The sequence below is a fragment of the Desmodus rotundus genome, chromosome 1, assembly GCF_022682495.2.
Source record: "Desmodus rotundus isolate HL8 chromosome 1, HLdesRot8A.1, whole genome shotgun sequence".
In the NCBI taxonomy this organism is placed as follows: domain Eukaryota; kingdom Metazoa; phylum Chordata; class Mammalia; order Chiroptera; family Phyllostomidae; genus Desmodus; species Desmodus rotundus.
Genome location: NC_071387.1, coordinates 201,597,449 through 201,611,674, shown reverse-complemented (window position 1 = coordinate 201,611,674; position 14,226 = coordinate 201,597,449). Strand labels below are relative to the sequence as shown.

The 14,226-nt window shown below is 40.0% G+C and overlaps 1 protein-coding gene across 1 annotated transcript in view; it reads right to left on the bottom strand.

Annotated features, from left to right (window-relative positions):
- Positions 1–14,226, bottom strand: part of WDR70 (WD repeat domain 70) — a 224,809-nt gene that overhangs the window by 26,293 nt on the left and 184,290 nt on the right. The window contains exon 13 of the mRNA XM_024578576.4: positions 12,686–12,824. Coding sequence (XP_024434344.2) covers positions 12,686–12,824 — 139 coding nt within the window. The remainder of the gene's footprint in view (positions 1–12,685; positions 12,825–14,226) is intronic.

Here is a 14,226-nt window from a genome sequence, read left to right as displayed (position 1 = left end):
GTCTGGGAGCAGAGGCAAACCAGAGTCTGGCAGCTGGAGCCCACAGAGTGGGTGACAAATGCCCCGGAGGGCCCACGCCACAGAGACCCACCCAGAAGCAGCACCTCCTGGAAGCGCATCCCAACCAACACTCCAGCAGAGCTGCCCACCGTGGGCACCCCGTGGCTTGCAGATGTGCCGAGAGGTGGAGCCTCTGGGGCCTGAGAGGGGCCCGGCGTGCTGCAGCCTCAGGCAAGTCACTTCCAGCCCTATCTGTTTGTGTCACATTATCTCTTACGGGACAGGGGTGGAAAAGCTTGGGTGGCACTACCTAAGGCCACCTCTCTCAATCAGAAACACACAGACCCAGGCCCTTTAGCCTTCTTCCTTCGTCAACAGTTGAGAGGGGCATGAAGAGTGTAATCAAAACTCCTGTCTTTATGTCAATGAAGAAAGCATAAATAGATAAAACTAGTAAATCCCTAACTATGAGATAAGAAATACAATGATCAGGTCTTGGAAATCATCAAGTATATAAAACCAAAAGCATGTAGGAAAAGCAAATTCTTCGAAGATGAGCTATACAGGATATGTAAAGCACTACTTACCCTAACATAGGAGAGGGAAAGATGCTTTACAGATCAACCCTTTTGTTTAGCTCTTTGGAGGCCTCATAACCTCTCCTCATACAAGACACAGCATTATCTATCACTCCAAAACAGGAAAAACCACTACCCTGGGAGATGTGTTCATTATAGACCTCATTCTTTCCTACATTATATGTAAGAGTGGAAGTCTGGCCAGAGTTCTGATACAACAGCTGGAAAGCTTGTTCCCAAAGATCATTCATCACACTCAGGGTGGGAGAGGAAACACCATCCTAAAAAACTCTATGAGACACAAAGTCCTTCACGTGGTCTTCTGTCAGTGGTGTGACATGGTGCCGGGTTAGACACCTGTTACTATTGTATTTTATGTGCATACATTATGTAAAGGACAGTGTGTCATTTTGAACACCTTTAAACATCTACAAAATCAAGTTCTCCTTTTCTGATGTTTTATAGAGGAGTCAAGCATGCTTCTCCATCAGGGTCATGTTATCTAGTGCCTGATTCTTCACCCAGTGTTTCCATTCATGGTGATTATGTCTATATAAGGGAATATAGATACATTGAAACACCAATTAAACAAAATACTAAACTCTTGTGTAGGGAAAGGGGGGGAAGTTTCTGTTTAACCAAAAGGGAAAATGCTGACATTTCTACTGTTCTGAAGGACTAGAAATGAAAGCAAAACAGTACAAAGAAAGCATTTCTTTGAAACTACTGAAACCAAGAAGTAGCAGATGCCCTTTGCTCCAAGGTTAAATGACATTAGAAAATGGGTAACGGTTAAAAGGGACAGCCCTCCTTTAGTCCTGATTCTTCTGCCTTCAGTGATGTGGAAAACCTAACACGGCATGTGATGGGCACCTCATCGCAATGCAGCTCCTACAGCGAGATCGCTGTCAAAGAGATGCCAGAGGAAAAGACATCTCACTGTAGGTTTGGGATGTGGATTCAAAGAAGAGGGTGCTGATAATCAAAATGACTGCACCTGAATTAAAAGTCTACAGAAGTGAAGAGATACATATCAGAACTTGTATTCTCTTCTAAGGAAGAGTAATGATTGGACTTTTGAAAAAATACAGTGACAAATTCCAACCAATAATTTTTACTTCAAAGCAGAGAGTGTTCTACAAAATAGATCCCAGGCACAGATCATATTCATTAACATTATAACAACCAAAACACATTATACTCATTAGAGTTTTAGATTAGCAGTATTTTGAGCATCCACAGTAAATGTGTGTTTCCTCCATGGAACTTGAAACACAGCTATTTTTAATAAGACTGAAAAAGGATCATCTCAACTTTTAAAGAAGCAGACAAAATAAAATGTGTACTTTTTTCATCAAATCTAAAACAAAACATTTATACTCTAAAAGTCCAAATTAATTTTTTAAAAGTCTATTAACAAACAAACAAAACCAAGAGAGGGTGGTAGGAAATAGGCCATTACAGTAAGTCCAATAGGGATATACTAGAATAAAATAAAATAGGAGGTAAAGCAAAATTAACAAATGCATTTCCCCCAAACACCTACTGCATGCCATGTATTGTGCTAAGCGTTAGTAGTATCCCTTAGCACCCAAATGGCACTGCGGAGACTCTTACTCCAATTTGGTCACTTAAGAATCTAAAAATAGCTGAGAAAAAAGTGTCAAAGATAATAGAATGTTGAGAAAATACTCCACAAGGAAATGTTAAAAATAACAACAACGAAGTGTGGTTCATTTAGACAAGAGAAGACTGAACGGTAACTTTGCAATCGTCAAGGAAACAGAAGATGTTCAGTTGCTCTCTGCCTCCATGAGGATGAGAGTAAAGGAGGTGGGCTTTAAGAATGTGAGGCTAAAAGTAAAGTAAAAAAAAAAGATCTGATGGTAAGGGCTTTCATAAACAGGAATGAACTCCTTAGATAAACCCTTCTGTCAAAGTCAGTCTAATTTTCACATAGGGGAGTTAAGTGGCAGTTCTCAGGTAGGCAAGAAGGTGGACCCTGGAAGGTGATGCCCAGAAACGATGCCAGATGGCAACTAATTACCGTATTTTGTCATGTATAATGTGCACCCATGTTTCCGGCTCAAACTTTCAGGGAAAAAAACTTTCATTTTAATGTTTTAATTCAATTTTTATTTATATTTATATACTTGGTTTTTGTATTATAAAGGAATTTTAGCATTTATTTTTGAACATATTATGGTACAAGAAATTTTTCTAACAAATAATTACAAAACACAAGAACAGACACAAGAAATTTGAGGTACTATCCACGTATAATGCACATCCTATTTTTCCCTCATTATACATGGCGAAATACAGTGAGCAATAGCCAGTAGCTTTGCCTGTGGCGCATTCTGTCTCATTTCCTACAATATTAATGTCCCTGCAAATGGGCAGCAATCTTAGAAGATTCCTCCTAGGCACATCTGCTGAAATTTGTACTATTTCATTGTAAGTTTTCCATCACTGTTGTAATTTTTTTTAATTTAAAAATTGTCTTCTTTGCCCTGGCTGGTGTGGCTCAGCGGACTGAGTGCCAGCCTGCAAACCAAAGGGTCACCAGTTTGATTCCCAGTCAGGACACATGCCTGGGTTGCAGGCCAAGTCCCCTGTGGGAGGCCCATGAGAGGCAACCACACGTTGATGTTTCTCTCTCTCTCTTTCTCTCTCCTTCCCCTCTCTAAAGATAAGTAAATAAAAATCTTTTAAAATAAAAAATAGTCTCCCAGAGGAAACGCAGCTCATGCAGTCTCTCCCTCTGCATGCAGGTATAAAACCTGGACGAAAGGCGTGGAGCACCTATCTGAGGGCTCTGAAAAGTAAATAGTAGTCGGTAGATTGGGGAATTAGTCCAGAGTTCAGTGTATCACTGAAGCAGAAGTAAGTTTACAATTTCCCCACACTGGCACCCCAGCCCTTCCCCACTTCCCCACCCCCAACTCTGATGAACCAAGTACCAAATTTTAAATAAAGACAGCGTTAGACCAACTGCTTTTTTCCTTCGGCCTCAGGCTTCGATACAGCTCGGCACAGCACTGTTACTGACCCCATTTTTATTTAGAATACTGGCATTTTATTCATCATTATTTTTGGCAGTAATTTTGATTCTTTTAAATGTTGAATTAAAATATTATTCATTTCCATTACTGAGTTTTTTGGCACCACCTTAAATTTTGTGCTTGAACCTGAACCTAGTCCTGGCCCTGCCTCAACCTGTAACTCACTCTGTTACACAAAATTAGCTCAAAATGGGCCACACACCTAAATGTAAAACATAAAACTTTTATTTTATTTTATTAAAATATTTTCTTTCTTTATTTTTAGACAGAGGGGCAGGGAAGGAGAGAGGGAGAGAAACATCAATGTGTGGTTGCCTCTCCCCTGCCCCCTACTGGAGACCTGGCCCACAACCCAGGCATGTGCCCTGACTGGGAATTGAACCAGCAACCCTTTGGTTCACAGGCCGGTGCTCAATTCACTGAGTCACACCAGCCAGGGATTTTTTTTTTAAGGTTTTATTCCTTTTTTTTAGAGAGGGGGAGGGAAAAGAGAGGGAGATAAACATGAATGTGTGGTTGCCTCCCCCACACCCCTCACTGGAGACCTGGCCGACAACCCAGGCATGTACCCTGACTGGGAATCAAACTGGTGACCCTTTGGTTCACAGGCCAGCACTCAACTACTGGGCCACACCAGCCAGGGCTAGAACATAAAACTTTTAGAAGAAAATCTGTGTGACCTAGGGTCCCTTAGGGAGTTCTTCGATGTAACACCAAAAGCACATTCTACAAAAGAAAAAAACTGATAAATCAGACTTTATCAAAATTAAAATCTTTTGCTTCATAAAAGATATTAGGAAAAAAGTTAAAAAACAAACAACAGAGAGAAAATATTTGTAAATCATATATCCAACCCCTCCAAAACTTCTTGGCATGTAGAATATATAAAGAACTAAAACTTAACAGTAAGAAAACACAACCTGACTTTAAAATGATAAAAGAAACAACAACAATCCTGAATAGGTATTTTACCAAACATGATATAGAAATGGAAAATGAACACGTGAAGCTATTCAACAACATGAGCCATTAGGAAAATGCAAATTATAACTATGATGAGATACTATACCACATGTATTAGACTGTTTAAAGTTCGAAATGCCAACAATAAAAAATGTGGATAAGGATATGAAGAAAGTAAAAAATGTATATACTGTTGGTGAGAATACAAAATGGTATTGCTTCTCTGAAGACTGGCTTGGCATTTTCCTATAAAAATATACATACACTCACCATATGACCCAGCCAGCCTACTCTTAGGTGGTTACCTAGAGAAATGAAAACTTATAACCATACACAAAAACCTATATGTGAATGCTTATAGCAGCTCTATCCATAATCTCCAAAAACGGGAAATAGCCAAATGTCCTTTGACAGATAAACTGTGCTAGACAGTGGAAACTACCCAGCAATAAGACATAACAAACTATTGCTTCACACAAATGGCCTGAATGAATCTGAAAGGCATTCGTTCTGCGGAAAGAAGTCAGTCTAAAAAGGTTACGTCCTGTATGAGGCCACTTAGAAGACGTTCTTGAAAAGGCAGCACTGTGATGATGGAGAACAATCAGTGAGCGCCAAGGGTCAGGAGTGGGGGCAGGGCACGGGCTGGCAGTGTGACGACAGAGGGGTGGGACAGAAAGGGGTTCTGGGGGTGATGGGACTGCTCTGTGTCCCAACTGTGCTGTGGTGGCTATATGAAACTAAACATGTACTGAAAAGCACAGAAATATACACTTAAAAAGAGATCCATTTTACGGTACGATTTTTTTAAATACTGAAAAAAAAAAGCACTAAAACTGGTTCCTGTCATTTTTCCCACCTAAACCTTTTAAGACTTCCTAAGGAAGATACCAACCGTGAAAACACCATGAAATCGATGGTTTCTTTTCTCTGTCCTCTCACATACCTACAGGTGAGCACTCGCCTGTAACCTTCAAATCCTGAAAACCGCTGTCCTGAAACACCCACAGCAGGAGACCTTCAGATGCAACCAGAACCCAGATGGAACTTCATCGAGGCTCACTGACACCAGCCCCCCCGCCCTCCCTGGACAGTGCGAAGCTCACTTAGTAAGGAGTCCAGCTGAGTTCCAGGGACTGTTTAAAGTGAACTCTGGTACGTGCGCTGCCTGCTTCAGTACATCCCAAGAAAAGTTTCACTCATCCAAATCACGAAAGCAGCAAAACTGCAATATTGTTTTTCATCGTAGCCCATCTCTTTTCTTCAGTGATTAGAGAAAACCATCGTACAGAAAGCAGTGCTGACCGCTCACCGTGCTTCTTGACCATAAAACACTGTCCTAAGAGCCAGGCTGGAACTTATCTCCGGACCCTGGGAAGGGTGGGGCTAGAGAAGTGACTAGGCAACTGCCACATTGGCAGATTTGTGCTAAAACGTCACCATCTCCTCCCTACTCCCAGGTTCCCCACCAAATATCCATACACCTCGGAAGACGAGGTACAACCGGCGCTCACATGCCCTGCCTGTCTGGTCTCAATGAGCAAATGCTCCGTGTACCCCTGATGGGTATACTGTCTTACCACCAGGCTGTAGGAAAATACGTATTTCATTAAACAGAAGCATGTTCATTAGGATCTACCTAGAATGTGCACTGTTGAATCTTCCCAAGAAAGTGAATCACAGCAACTTTCATTAAACTGTTATCTCTTTATTCAAAATAATACATAATTCAAAGCACCTGCTATTCCCCGATCAGTCGGTTGTCTGACTGCTCTTTAATGAAAATCAGATCATGGAAAGCTAGTGAATTCCAAGTCTCGTTTTCCCATCCCCTACACCTGTGTGCTACACCTGAAGAAGGTTTCACTATATGTGAGAAGGCAGGTCAATGCCAAATGTGGTCTTTGTTTCACATTCATTTTCAGTTGGCATCTGCACTGCCGACAGCTCGAGTTCCCTCTGTGCTCCAGTCCTTGAATAATCCTGACTGGGCAGGGACCCCGCCTGACTCATCTCTAGAAAATGGTTTTTAAAGAGGTGCGGTCCTGCCGGAACCAGGACTCTGCACCAGTGAGACAGATGATGAGTCCCGTCGAGTATGAGATGGGAGCACAGGTGAGTCCAGCTTCAGGGACAAACCTTCACAGGTTGGTTATCGCTATATTCCAACATAAGAACAAAGACACATTCCAAAGCCAATTCTGAGGACTCCTGGAATGTCCCTTAATTTGAATGACCTTTCTGTCCTCCTCCATATGCACAAATAATGCAAGATGACTGTCGGAATGGTCAGCATGCCCCCGACACTAATAAATTAAGATAAACAACTAGCTTCTTGGAGGGTCTATTACTTAATGGCCCTGTTATACCCATTTCTTCTTCCTCTTCAATCTCTTTGGATTTAAAATATCAATATTCTCTCCAAATAAGGGCATAAAAACTTTTAATGTGAAATAAAAGTGGCAATACTTTCATTTTATATGGTATGTCACTTTATATGTTAACACATATAGTAATTTTCTTGGACATAAAAATTTATAATTTAAATGTCATACTAAGAATAATCTATGGGTGATGTGGTTACATTTGATATTTACTTTCTTAATAATCTTTTTTCCTTGTCAATTGCTGGGATTTAATATATACTATTTTTATAATCATAAAAACACAAGATACAAAAAGCTAATTTGATAATCCTCACTGATATGTATATATGAAGAATCAGCCCTTATAAGGTAAGGAAAAATAATGTAAATTCATGTTCCCTTCAAAACTTCACCTAACTAAATAAGGAAGAAAATGCAGTTGATATCTTCATGGAAATTTGGTGGGGTTTTTTAATAAATGATTTTTTTATACAACATGGACTTCAATTTCTTGGTATACAAGGTCTGCCCAGAAGATATCCAGCCATGTAAGAGGAAAATACAGAAATTCATTGAAGTATATACAAGATACAAGAAACGGTGTACACAGGATAATGATGCCTCGGTCCCTTCAGAGTAGGCACCTTGGGACCTCACACACTTCTCCCAATCACTACCAGCTGCCCCATCATATTTTCTTGAATCTTATCAGTGGTCTGAAATCTCTTTCCTTTCAAAGGTCATTGTAATTTTGGGAAAAGCCAGAAGCCACAGGGCACCATATTTGAGCTGTAGGGGGGCTGAGTCGCTGGGGTAATTTGATGTTTCACCAAAAAACTGTGCCTGAGACGTGGTGCATGAGAGGGCGCACTGTCTTGATGAAGCTGCCAGTCACTAGTTCCCATACCTGCGTCCCCCTGAGTCATCTGAATAGTTTCCATGAAGAAATGTTCAAGCTTAATGTAAAATTTGATACAGACTTGTTGCTCTACTCACTCAGTCATTTTGTTTGCAGGCTAGCACTCAATCCACTGAGCCACATCAGGCAGGGCTTCGCTCAGTCATTTTGAATGTGACAACCACATGGTACACATGCTCACTCAACAGCATCTACCACCCCCACTGACTAGTACAGTGAAGTCAGCTTTGTTCACGCATGTGCATTCCAGCCCATTCTCCTTGGCTGCCAGGTTACATCGATGTCACGAAAACCGTTTGTTATATTAACAATGGCTGGAATTTTTCCAGACAGACCTCGTTGTATGTAGTAGGCTATCTCTATAATCAGACATATGGGTCTTAAATAAGAAATTTTCTATCCTTTTGGTAAATATATAAATTGTAACTTAACATAATTTTAACAGTAATTGTATCTTTTTCCATCAGTGCTCATAATAATAAGGGGCATGGATACAGCTTGTACCTATTTTTCTTAAGAAATCAAGTACATAAATCTGGTAGAAAAACTACAACTTCTCCCTATCTTTTAGGGGAAGTCCAGAGTTCATCTTAACAACAATATAAAAGTCATTTTTATTTCACTTCCCTCCATTTGATATAGATGAAAATAACTGATAAAATTCCAGGAAGACAGATCCAGAATATATACTTTCTCTAACTGCAGAGTTGGCTCCATGAAGAAAAATTATTAAGATTTCAAACTGATATAAGATACCTAATACTTGACATTCTGAGTGTTTTTTTAAACAACATAAGTGACGTGTGCATAATCCAGATGGCATCTCTCACAGGAAGGGGATATTCTGGAAAACAAGTGAAAGAAGCAAATATCTAATATATCCCTGTTCTTTGCTATCCATTCTCTTCAGAGGTTAAAAAAATGTTCTTAAAGGTAATCAAATGTTCTTTAGGTAATCTTAAATAACTTTTTTTCTTCCTTAAAAGAACTTTACCATTATGTGTTGATTCTCAACTTTGAAATGTTTAAGGCAGTCTAGTTCAAAATATCAAAGCAAATTTCCTTTCCCTTTTCCTTCAGCTAGATCAATTGTGCTAAATGTTATAGCTGTTTTTAAAATACAGGTTTTGTTTTTGGATTTCCATTCCTCACTTTGCTCAGTCAAGGTTTACAGAAACAGAGGGGCCTCTCTAAAGAACCTGAGCAAACAACCAAATGGAACAGAAGTCAGGAGCAGGTGTGGAATTTCTGGCTCTTTCCTCTCTTTGCCCAAGGAAATGCCTAGCACCTCTTTCCAATTACTGCGCAATGCAACTGAGGTAAAGAGGCCACCATCTGAAATAATACCAGGTCAAAACAACTGCTCTTCACTCTGCTTTGGTTAAAGAGTGTAAATGGTAATACACTAGTACAAGTTCATAAACAATGTACCTTGAATTATGTAAGTTAAAAAGGAAATTCTGTTAGTCACTCTGCAATAAATTACAGTTTGATGAAAAATTACTTAGCTAATAATAGTTTGTAATGTTATTTAGGAGCATTTCCTAAAGAACTAAAATTTTGAAAAAGTTTAAAATTTTCTGTTTCTTCTAAACATAATTATTTTTTAAAATTTTGATACATCATCTTCAAATTATATTTTTGTCCATTGTTTCACTCCTATACTTTTATCACATAAAATAGGGTGATAAATACCTTTTACACAACATAAAAAGTTTGTGGTATCTTACACAAAAGCAACAGTGAGTGTGTAATGGAATTCATTTTAGAAAAGAGGCAAATCACACCTCTCAAATTGCAAAGAATTAGATATGTAAAGAATATGCATGTGTTTCCTCTTAACTTGAGGAAATACAATTGGACTACAGAGAAAACATCTAAAAATAACTGCAGCAGAATTATAAAATGTGTATAAACATCACATAGTAAAAACAGAAAATGTTAAACATTTGTCATCTCCTAGTGAAGAGAGGTAAGAATCTCCACATTGCATAGAGAAAAAAATTTTCAGAGCATATGACAAAACAGATAGTAAAATTATAATTAGCTTTTTTCTAAGTTTGTTTCAAAAATAAAAGTGGGAAGTGCAATTGTTATATCTTAAAAGGCTATTTATTGTGACGATTAAAGGGCAGATTTTAGTTGTTAGTAAATTAATGACACAGATTCTCACATCCGCTGACTGAAAACAACGTTCGGCTCCATACACACGTCGAGCGGAGCACTCTAGAACATTACTGTCCAGGAGCTTTGTTGTAGAAGAGGGCAGACGACAAGCACAATCACTCACACTGTAACCAAGGACATGGACACGCCGAGGCCAGACTCAAGCCAGCACTGCCTGTGCTAGTCAAACAAGCACAGCGCTGAGCCGTCCACCCTCTTCCCTTCCAAAGAACGCGTTCGTTTATTTTCTTTCAGTCCAAGAAGACTGTCTTAAAACCTGAGAAAACAGATCAAAGAGGCAGTGGGAAGTCTCTTTAACATTCCATTCTACTCTATAAGCAGAAAACAATGTTGTCTGATGTCCATAACAATAAAAAGACACACAAACCCTGAATCAATGATTTACAAGGCCCCTGGAAGGCAGCTGGCATTTCTAAGACAACTCAATATACGGTCTAGTCGACTGATGCACCGACCCTTGTCCTTTGCTTGCTTCTCTTCACTTGCTCATCCCCTAAATGCTCGAGTTTCCTAAGGGCTCATTCTCTCTCCTCTTTGCCTTTCCTTAGCCTCACTAATCGGTAACCAACATTTCAACTGTGAACTATAAATGCTGCTTCCAAAACTGTCTTCTTTTTCTTAAGCACCAAATTCACCTACCCATCCACCCAGAGGTCCTGCAGGTACTTCAAGTGCAACACACCCACACCAGAACTCACCGTCTTTCTTCCAGCACCTGCTTTCTTTCTTTTCTTTTCTTTTCTCAGCTGCACAGAACGTTGACTCAGTCTCCCAGGTTATAAACTTCAGCCTTCACATATAAATGAACACTGAATATTTTAAATCTAACTTTCACACTCCAGTAAAAATTAACTTTCAAAACAGATCTGAATGTGCCATTCCTTTGCTTTAAAAAAAAAAGAAGCCACAACACAAGGTCACCTTCCTGTTATGGTATCCAAGGTCAGTTTGCTTCTTCATCTCCAGGCACTTCTGTCCCGCCTCACTCTCCAAAGACACACCGGAGCTCCACAATTCACATTACTTACTTGCACTCCCAAGTACAGCCCTCCCTCAGTACCTGCGGGGGGATCGGTTCCAGGACCCCTGGCCCAGGCCAAAGTCTGCAGATGCTCAAGTCCCTTTTACAAAATGGCATAGTATTTGCACATCCTCCCGTAGATTTTAAATCATCTCTAGATTACTTGTAACACCTAATACAATACACTGTAAATACTATGTAAATGGCTGTGATGCTGTAATGTTTAAGGATCAATTTTCTGCAATTAAAAAAATTATTTTTCAATGCAAAGTTGCTTGAATCCACAGCTGCAAAACCCATGGATACGAAGGGCCGATTATGTACCATCCACTCACTCATACACATCGACTGAGGACCATCTACCTAACAGGCACTCTCCTAGGCCCTCGGGATATCACAGTGAAGAAAACAGAGTTTCTGCCCTCACAGACTCACATCCTGGTGGCAGAAGACCAACGAAAGCAAACAAATACACAGTGGATGAGGGGGTGGAGTGCAAAGGAAAAGAGATCCATCTAGAAAAGCAGCTCAGAGCAACACAGCGAAGAGCATTTCTGTACACTACAGAAATCCAGTGCGTCTTTAAAGGTACAATCGTATTTCCACATCCCTTAATTTATGATGCTTCAAATTAAGTCACAATTTAAAAACACAACACTATAAATAATACTGAAATGTGTAGTCGTTGAGAGGCATAACAGAATAGCTCAATCATAATTTTATTTCTTGGGATTAAAGTTGATAGAATCAAGAGTGTTTTTTCTTTGATTCTAGTGTTTTAGGTGGCTCCTGGATGCACCCCAAAAAAGTATTATTAGTGCTGACACATTTCAAATGATGTCATGAGATTAGGATCTATAAAACTTAAGTACTCATCTAGAATTAGGCTCATTGTCATTTCTATATTGTCTCTAACTATACCATGGCTTCAAATGTGGGGCCTACAATTAAGACTCCAAAGTGATGTTAGAACATTAGAGACAGAAGCTTTTTACTGGTGATTTAAAAACAGTTGTTCAGTTGTCTGAACCATTTAAGTGCTTAATATGTCTCAAATGTATACAAAGAGCTGAAACAACTGGAGAAACCTACATAAGAGCAATGCTTAAGATACAGGATATTACTGAAGAATTTGACAATGAGCCAAAGAAAACTTACACAGACATTAATTGGCCTGTTTCATACAAAGAAAATAACAATGAATAATACCATCTAAATAATAATACATATTTGAAAAGACTTTAAAGGAATTCAGATTATACTCTGGGAATCTTCACTATTATTATATTATTATAACATGTCCAGTCTCAGGACATGAATGAATGAATAAATAAATGTAGTACAAATGCTAATCTGTAAAGAAAACTAAGGGGGCTTTTTTTCCAGATGTGTAAGTTAAATCAAACATGTCTTGAACTTCCAAATAACTAAACAGAAATTAAGTTCCTTGTGATGGAGAAGAAAGTAGCTACCATTGAAGTGTACAGGCCAGGGCTCGAGTTCTATTTAAAAACCAAAACAAAAGACAGCCAACAGGCAAACTTCACTTCGTCCTCAGAGCTGGGGGGGAACAAGAATATACATACTGCATCCGTGATGTCTATTTCGTACACCCTCTGGAAAGTCCTGCGCTCGAAGAACACGAGTTTGCCGCTGCCACACCCCCGCTGAACAGATGTGCCGGTTACTATGAGTTTATCATCTGGACTGAAACAGCAGTCGGTCCTGCCGACAAAGAGTGTGTGAGTATAGGCTTGTGTCCCCGCAAGAGAGCAGCAACAATAAGTGAGTTAAATAAAACATAAACAAGATCACTGTAATAAGAGGTAACTCTTAAGTAGGACTTACAAGTCGAGCACTTACATTAATCCACTTAATCTTCACAATAATCCTGGGAGGTAGCTAGCATTACCCCCATTTTACTAATGAGGAAACTGAGGCAGAAAGAAATTAAGTAACCCTTGTCCAAGATCACAAAAGAGAGTGGTGCAGCTGGGATTCAAATGTAGGTAGTCTGGTTCCAGAATCTGTGCTTTTAACTTCTACGCACCGGAATACTTTTCACTGCAGAGGGAGTGTGGGAAGAACTCCGCACAGAGAGCAACGGCATCTACACACAAATAGGCACGAGATGACTAATGTCTAAGGAGTGATTACTTTAACCAGTGTTGGAACCACTTTTTACCGCCGCCACCACTCAAGTAATTTGAGTTTTGTAGAGTCAAACACCATGAAATGAGGAGCAGGCTGCACCGCTGGAACCGAATTGGTGGCTGTGATTCAACAACTGTTGTTATTAGAGGTCTGGCCACTGCCTGTGAATAGTCTAAGCCGTGACCCAAACAACAAGTTTTGTAGTTAGCATTCCTTCTAGCCCACAGAATAGCTCAAAAAATTCTCATCAGCTATGAATTCAGGTGTGCCCATCTGTTTGCCTCAGCAGACCAACGCCATGGGCAGCAGACCGTGTCCAGGTCGGTGCTGTCATCACATAGCCCCCGCCCCAACGCTCCCCTGACCTCCTGCTTCTCCTTGCTGTTGGTCACCAGTGAACACAGAAGTGAAACCTTGTTTCTACAAAAACAGAAAATGTGGCTTAGGCACCCACTGCAGGGTGCAGGTTCCAACTCCACCCCAGCTGCCTCAGGAAAAAATCAGTAAATGCTCACCCGTCAGCTTAGAAAGACAGAGAAAACAGTGCTCCCAGAGCAAGACAGTGTGAGTAGACGGAGGTGACTGGATCCCTGACTGGAATTATGATTTAAAACAATCAAGAAAACGATATGTAATAATGCTGCTAACTATAAACATCACTTTGATGGTAACGGGTTCAAATTATAAAAGACGACAAAAATGTAGGCCTACCCTGCCATTTACACAATATTAAAAGCACACGTCAGTCCCTTAAGGTATTTTTACTGCCCCAAGACCTATGCACGCATCCAAAATACATATGAGGTCTGTCCAGAAAGTATCCAGCCGTGTAGTATGAAAACTAGAGACATTTATTGAAGACGATAACAAGATATAAGAAACATTGTACATAGAACAATGACACCTAGTCCCCTTCAAAGCAGGCACCTTGGGACCTCACACAGTGCTCCCAGTCACCATCAGGTGTGCCATC